Here is an 8,161-nt window from a genome sequence, read left to right as displayed (position 1 = left end):
TTTTTATTTTTATTAAACTACCCCAAATAATTAACAAGTAAAGGGAGGAAAGGAAATGGAGACTCTGAAGGACTATAGGATCAGCACTCGACTTTATTATTATTTTTTTAATATAGGCTTCCGTGTAGAGACTGACAAAACCAAGGTTTGTCGTTTTAGCCTGAGTCGATGTCATCATATCCATAGGGCCTAAACTACCCCTACCCCACCACCGCATGCTTTCGTCTCTAAGAGGTGTCTAGCGTCCCACGTAAGGTCCAAGAGGCATTGGACTGCTACTAAGGTGAATTTAGACAAAGTAAAATATAATAGGCCCACCTAGACACCAAGTCAAACAATTTGGACAAGCATTTAGCACGTAGAGTCTCATATTGGCCTCTAGATTTTAATTTAAACATGCTAGCAAACACATATAAAGTGAAAGGTCTTAGACTTAGTGTGTGTGCGTACGAACATACATTGACAAGATAATTATGACAAATTACCCTTTAAGGATTTCGAAGGGGCAGAAAATTGATACAAGTACAAAAAAGTGATTATCACTTAATTTTAAGTACAGTAGAACAAATGATAACAGGTGAAGAAAATTTTAACGCAGTAGCAAATCTATTATCAATGTAAAACGCTATTTTAATTACCGATCAGTTTGTTAAATGCGGAAAGCTGATTTAGTAGTTGGTTTTAGGTGGCAAAATAGTGCAGAAATTTATTAATTCAGGCAAGATTTAATCGGACAACAGATATTAAAACAAATTAGCATACATGCAATAGTTTGTAGATTTTATTTAACTGGCAGAAATATATTTGCGATGCAGAAAATTATTTAAACAAGGAGCAGGAATATGCAGCAAATTATTTCAGTTATTTATTGTGCTGAGAAATTATATTATTTTTTTTTCGATTAATTTATATAACAATTAATTATTAATCCTAAGGCGTGATTTCCAAATACAAAATAAAATAAAGTCACTTGGAACCTATATGCTTAATTCCTACACCCAAATAATATAGTTAAAAATATGTAAAAACCTATAGGCATGATCTCTACACCCAAGTGACATATTTAAAGACGCGCACTCCTATGAGTATGGTGTCTAAGTGTGCACATGCTAGATTAATTTTAACATACGTAGGCAAATAAGATCCGATTATGATGTTGTGGTCAAAAAGTATTTAGCTAAGTTAACTAATTAACATGCTAAGATTATCTTAACCAATTAACATACAAAGCTATTAGAGAGTGATTGATTAGACTAATTGAAATATGACTAAATTCTATATGAGCATGATATCAACATCACTATAAACAAGCTACACATGATTTCTACTAGATTATTAGCCTTAATATGCATGAATCTTGAATTTGCAGAAATGACACTTAAAACTATTTAATTATATGAGGTTGATTTTATTTATTAGTATACTAAAGGTGACATGCAAATGACAATTAATTAGCACTTAAACAAATATCATTTTTAGTATTAATTAGATGAGTTTAAACAAGTGATCAAGCAAGGATAACCCCTTTTTAAATTAGATCTAAAATCAATTTCTTAAAATGAACTATTAAACAAAAACACAATCCTATTGCCAACACAATTAAGTTACGATAAATAAGTAAGCAAGTAGCACGTAAAATCCCCCCTCCCCTTAGACGATTCCCCAAGTTATTTCATATATAGAGAGTTAGAGATTTGTACAAAATTACAAACCGAATAAAAATAAAATACGAAGTGCAAAATTCAAAAAAATAAAGCATAAGGTCATCCCGTCCGGAATCCCGTCCCATGGCAATTCTTCACCACTTTGAACTCAAAGTTCGAACCCCTGCTAAGCAAAAGAAAACAATACAGCCCGAATATAATGCAAAGAACATATAATATTACATATTTTGATGAACCCAAGCAAGATAGGATATACCCACGTAAATTCAAGTAGCAATGAATATGGCATCACACATCGAGAAAGAAAGGGATAGGAAAACTAACTTGGATACTCCCTGTTATTTATTTCAACCATACAATCATGCATAATGCAAAACGAAATTACATTAATGAAGAAAACTAACCAATTAAGCAGAAAATATTTATCAGCAGAGAAGATAAGCTTAATCCACTATTCGACCCGAACACAACAATACCGAGTAAAGATAACACTTTTTGTTCACCGGAAGAACCCTTCTTTTAAGTAGAAAGTAATATGCTTTTCTTTTTCTTAGAATTAGAGTATGTGAGCAAGTTAGGATGTGAGTAATGTTGAAGGGAGGAGTCCTATTTATACTAGGTGAGAGGGCACTACCATAAGGAAAAGAAATAAATAAAGAGTCAATTATAAGCTTTCCTTAAACGCAAGGAGTATAAAATTAGTCCCAATTTTATTTATTCTTTTTACCAAATATAAACAAGTAAGAAATCTAGCCATATAATTCATTAGACAGTAAGGATTTTACCAAAAATAAGCAAGTAAGAGACAGTTAGATCCTAATTATACCAAGAAAATCAATTAAGGAAGTTATAATATACACAAGTAGCGGAAAGAAGCAACCAGTTAAGGAAGAAGTATTTTTTAATTATATATGCATTGTCATCCTTTTTAAAAAAAGAGTGAAACTAGGATTCTTAACAAAATAATGTAGCCTAAATTGGGTGACATCAACAATCAGGAATTATATATGGCAAGAAGGATCAATTAAATATTTTCCTTATTCACCAAATAAGTAAATATTGTTTTAAGTTATTTTTTGCTCAATCAAATATAGTTTTTACTAAAATATAACAAGTAAGAATCAACTAAACTTCCAATTACGCCAAGGGCATCAATGATAGCCACTATATTAATAAAACACACAAGTTGACGGAATAAATATATGAGGAAAGAGATAAATTTACCAAATAAGCAACATTTGGCCAAATTTAACATGCCAAGAATCTGTCAAGGCTCCAATTAAGCAAAGAGGAGTTAAATAAGAATAACCTACGCAAGGAAAGAATTAACTAAGCAATCACAGATAATTCATTTTCTTAACAGGGGAGAAACAAATCAGCCATATATATATGCATACTACAAATAGATCAATTTAAACACACTTATCATGCATAAACATGTATAGAGTCGTTGACAATAAATGATCTACTAACAAACAATTCAAATTAACATAAAAAATTATAGATCACTAATTATACCATTATCGTGTAAGTAGAACAAGTCATCACAATGGCAATTCAAAACAAAATTGGGAAAAACTTTTCGATAGTAATTAAAGAGAGTAATTATAGTAGAAGCGATTTAGGGAAAGTCAATAACTTTACGTCGATCTTGTCAACTCTAAAGGAAGGCTCAGCAGTCGCGATAATACTAGTAGTACAAATCAACCAAACAAGCAGAAGCAACACATGATTATATTCAACCAAGTATCAAAACATAACATAGCTCATGAAATCTGGAAATCCCCACTAATAGTTCAAACTTACAACTAAAATGGCTTCTGAACATGCATAGAATTTTCATATAAAAGTCATATTGCAAATAAGGAGAAAAGTAAAATTGCTAAAAAAAAATGATAATATTCTGAAAAAACGTACCCGGACGGATCTGTAAAGATCCGTCTTTAGCGAATCAAATCCTTGAACTTGCTGCCGACCCAAGCCTGGTCCAGGTATGGTTCATTGTTGCTGTCCTTGCTGCGAAAAGAAGAAAAGGGAGGGCGATGGAGCAGCGCCAGCTGCTGGCTGTTCTCGCCGGAGCTGCTGGTGGTCTTCACTGCTGCTGCCGATTGAAGTTGTTGTTGGTGTTGCCGGCTGCTGCTACTTGCTGCTGCTTCTCGGCATTCTCGCCAAGAAAAGAGGAGAAGAAGGGAGGGGGAGGGAGCAGCGATGGAGAGAGATGAAGGGAGAGAAGGCGGTAGCCTGGCTGCTACCGGAGCCGTTGGATTCGTCTGGCTGGCCGTCCTCACCGGCTGTTGTTGGTGTTCTCGCCAACGGCTGCTGCTGCTATCGTTTCCGGTAGCTTTCGCCGGCTGCCGGTTCTTGGCTCGCCTGGCTTCTGCCTTTGCCGGAGTCGCTTGATGCACTTCGCCGGAAAAAATGGAGAGAACGAAGGGGAAGGGGAAGAGGGAGGCGGCGCTAGGAGGAGAAGAGAGGAAGATGAAGAATTGAAAAAATGTTAGGGTTTGGAGTTTTTGGCATAGTTTAAAAGGAAAGAAAATATTGATTGAATATGGACCATTGGATTATCTTAGATGAGCGGCTAGGATTTAATCTAGAATTTAATTTAAGGATGAACGGACAAGATTAAAGTGAAAGGGTCTTGAGAGTTGTGTTGAAATGGCCAAATTTGAAATAAAAAATTGGCTAGAATTGAAGTTAAAAGTGGATATAATTGAAATAAAATTGGAATTGAATAGGCTAGAATTGAAATGAATTAGAATAGAATAGGCTAAAATTTAAATGAAATTTAAGAAATGCTATTCAATTAAAATACTACAAATATCATAATATTTTTATATAATTAAACACATCTAAGATTTTAAAATATTTAAATAAAGTAATTATTTTTAGTTTTACTAATAATTTTTTAAAATATCTTAATAATATTTATGATAATTTTATAAAGCACGCATACTAAAAGTACAATTTTTAGACAAAAATCAATTAAGATTTTAAACTCAAAATATTTTTTAAACACACGTATTTAGTCGAATAGCATTCCAAAAGGTTAAAGGTCGGTCAAAATTGGGTGTCAACAGAATCTATTCGATGACATTAGTCACAGTCCGTCGAGTGCATTTGAGTTAAATGGTTCAAGAGTCTTTTCAAGTTTTAAAAGAAAACCTTTCATCCTTTTGTGCTCCTTTTCTTCCTAAAATTTCCATACCTTTGATTTGGTACTTATGTGATCTCTTTTGCAAAGATTTTGTTGTTTGGAGTGCATTGTGATATTTACTTCTCAACCCTGGACCTTTTTCCTTCAATATTGTGCTTTTTGGTCTTCTCTGAGGTTGGTTTTTGAAGATTTCATCAATATTTTTGCTTAGTCCTGATGCATGTGTTGTTGGTATCATAATATATTGCTATTGGGCTGTTTTAATTGGGTCTTTCTAAAATTGTTGAAATTGATTTTGAAGGTTAGAATTTGAAATTGAGTCTTTGAATGTACCGGGTCTTGCTTGAATTGATTATGGGTGAAGTCTATTACCCTAGTATTGCCCTAAAGACTTATATTTGTCCAATGATTGATAGAGTGACGACTTTCTTAAAGGCAAATCGTCAATTTGGGCGGTACTTTGTGAAATCTGGAGAAAGTCTGAGTACCCATGACTCGTAAAACATGTGGGTAGATTGTAAAACTAATTGAGTGATGGATATTGTTGTGATATTGATATTGAAATTGTGAAAATAGGCATTGGGTTGAAAATTACCTACTTGGCGGGGATGTCTTAGCTCACTTGGGTGAAAAGAGAAGTTTAGCCTTTTCGTCCACTAAGTACTTGTACCATTCTTGCTCATATGGAATTTCATGCTTTTGAAATCAAGGATTACCTAAAACATAAATTTTTTTTATAGTGGTTGAGGCACACCATGTCATAGTTGTGTGAGGAATTATTTTAATAGATAAATTTTTTTTAGGTCTCATTACTTTATAACATTTTCATTTCTTTTCTCACTCCTCCACTCAACCTTTTATTTTGCCTCTATGTAGAGTACTTTGTAATTTATTAAAAAATTAATATATTTCATTACACAATAAAAATAATAATATCCTAAAATTAGTATTTCATTATCTCTTTTGCGCATTATTTCTCCAATTCTTCAATAAACAATAGTAAATCCTAAAATTGGTAATTTATTTTCTTTATTATTTTGATAATTCATAATATTCTTTTGTTAAAAATCAAATAGAAATATATATATTAATATTAATTTAGATTTAAAGTCAAATAATTACGCATTTAAAATAGCTAGATTAAGATTTGTGCTCTTAACCTCATATAAAATCAATTGTATTATTTAAAGGACAAAAATAAATAGTTATTTAAAATTACATGTAAATCAACAAAATCAAAATATAATTAATTGATCTCTTTTCATTTAACTCTCTCTATTAATTTATTATTTTTTGCTCTCGAAATTCAAGCTATAAAATATTTTTTTATTATATTAACATGATAAGAATTGCAACTAATAATTTTTTTTGGTTGAATTGCAACTTAGTGAGAAGGTTATATTTTTGAACAAACACTATAAATTGCAATTCTTATCATGTTAATATAATAATAAAATGTTACAAATCCATTTACTTGTGTGGATGTTTATTATCAATCTACACCTAACGTAATGTCTCATTTAATGTATCACTTAAAGAGATTCTAACGTGTTTTGTTTAACATTGTAAACGAGTGATTTCTACATCCTATAAAAGGGTATGTTTCACCCTTGTGAAAGAGAACACTTGAAGAGATTAAATAATATTCTCTACTTTATACTTTCCATCACCATTTGTCTCCCTTTATTGTTTGTGTATTCTTGTATTTTTCTCTTGTTTTACAACACGTTATCAGCACAAGTCTCTAACCAATTAAGACCTACTTAATTCAGAATTATCTCTTTTTCCTAAAAGTTGATCAATTTTCTTTCTGAGTCAGGTATACATTTATATGTTTATAACATCTAGAATAGGACTTACATAAGTCTTTGATTTGCAATTTAATTATTGCATACATAACATGCTTAAACTATTATTATGGTACTTTACTAGACATAATAATCAATACGTTTCAGATTTATATTATTATGTTATTTATATGCTACTAACTTATAACTGTAAATTAATTACTAAGTATATTCTCTCATTTATGATAAGTATTTGTGTGTCATAAAGAATAATAGTATTATATTAAATATGACTTGAAAATCTTACAAAACTTTGACATTAATAACTATTGAAACTAGTAATAGATATTTTAAAATAATTAGAATATATATTAAATTTACCGTTTCATACTTTATGGGTTTACATGCTTTTGTAACATTCCATGTTCATGCATATAATATATTTTATACTAATTCCTAATCATTTGAAACATTAATTTATCTTTTATTATAAAGAAATCAACATCATGTTATTAACTCAACTATTTTATGATAGTTTTCCTTATGTCGAATTTGTCAAAGCGTGAATTTGTGGCACTTAACATTTCTGGAAAGAACTATTTGTCATGGGTACTTGATGCTAAAATTCANACTATTTTATGATAGTTTTCATTATGTCGAATTTGTCAAAGCGTGAATTTGTGGCACTTAACATTTCTGGAAAGAACTATTTGTCATGGGTACTTGATGCTAAAATTCACCTTACCGCTAAGGGTCTTGGTGATAGTATAATCAAAGGAAATAAAGCATCAAGTCAGGATAAAGAGAAGGCTATGATTTTCCTTCGTTATCATCTTGATGAAGGCCTGAAGGTTGAATACTTGACAGTAAAAGATCCACTTGAATTGTGGATATGTTTGAAAGGGAGGTATGACCACCTCAAGGCAACGGTATTTCCAAGGGCTCGTTATGAGTGGATGCACTTACGGTTTCAAGATTATAAAACCGTAATTGAGTATGACTCTGTTGTATTTAGAATCACTTCCCAATTGAAATTATGTGGGGAAACTATAAATGACGAGGACATGTTGGAAAATACACTAACTACTTTCCATGCCTCTAATGTGATACTACAACAACAATACCGTGAAAAAGGTTTTCAAAAATACTCTGAATTGATCTCATGCCTTCTGATGGCTGAGCAACACAATGCCCTTTTAATGAGAAATCATGAAGCCCGACCCACTGAAAGTGCTCCATTACCGGAAGCACACGGGGCAGAAGCACATGACTAGTCTGAAATAAGATAAAATAATCGGGGTCATGATAATGTGTGTGGGCGTGGAAAGGGCAAAAGACGATATAATAATCGTCGAGGTGGTAGTCATAACAAAAGAGAGAACAATATGGGTCCTCAAAATAATCCTTCTAAAGAAAAAGCGATCACTGTCATCGTTGTGGCCTTAAATGTCACTGGAAAAATGAATGTCGGGCACTGATCTTAGGCGTATTTATATGCATTGGAACCAAATAATACCCGCATTTAGACCAAGTTTGGAATCATTTTATGTTGA

General features: G+C 32.0%; 1 protein-coding gene across 1 annotated transcript; it reads left to right on the top strand.

The window, feature by feature from the left end:
• The first annotated feature begins 7,261 nt into the window (after nt 1–7,261).
• On the top strand, nt 7,262–7,882 carry LOC125855933 (uncharacterized). Its single transcript, XM_049535578.1, has one exon. It carries the CDS (start codon nt 7,262–7,264, stop codon nt 7,880–7,882), a length of 621 nt encoding a protein of 206 aa, XP_049391535.1.
• Nucleotides 7,883–8,161: the final 279 nt, after the last annotated feature.

This window comes from Solanum stenotomum, chromosome 2, assembly GCF_019186545.1.
Source record: "Solanum stenotomum isolate F172 chromosome 2, ASM1918654v1, whole genome shotgun sequence".
NCBI lineage: Eukaryota > Viridiplantae > Streptophyta > Magnoliopsida > Solanales > Solanaceae > Solanum > Solanum stenotomum.
Note: the sequence above shows the minus strand (reverse complement) of the source record. Positions and strands in the feature narration are given on the sequence as shown.

Coding starts and splice junctions, on each gene's coding strand:
- LOC125855933 (XM_049535578.1), top strand. CDS start 7,262: ATGTCGAATTTGTCAAAGCGTGAATTTGTGGCACTTAACATTTCTGGA.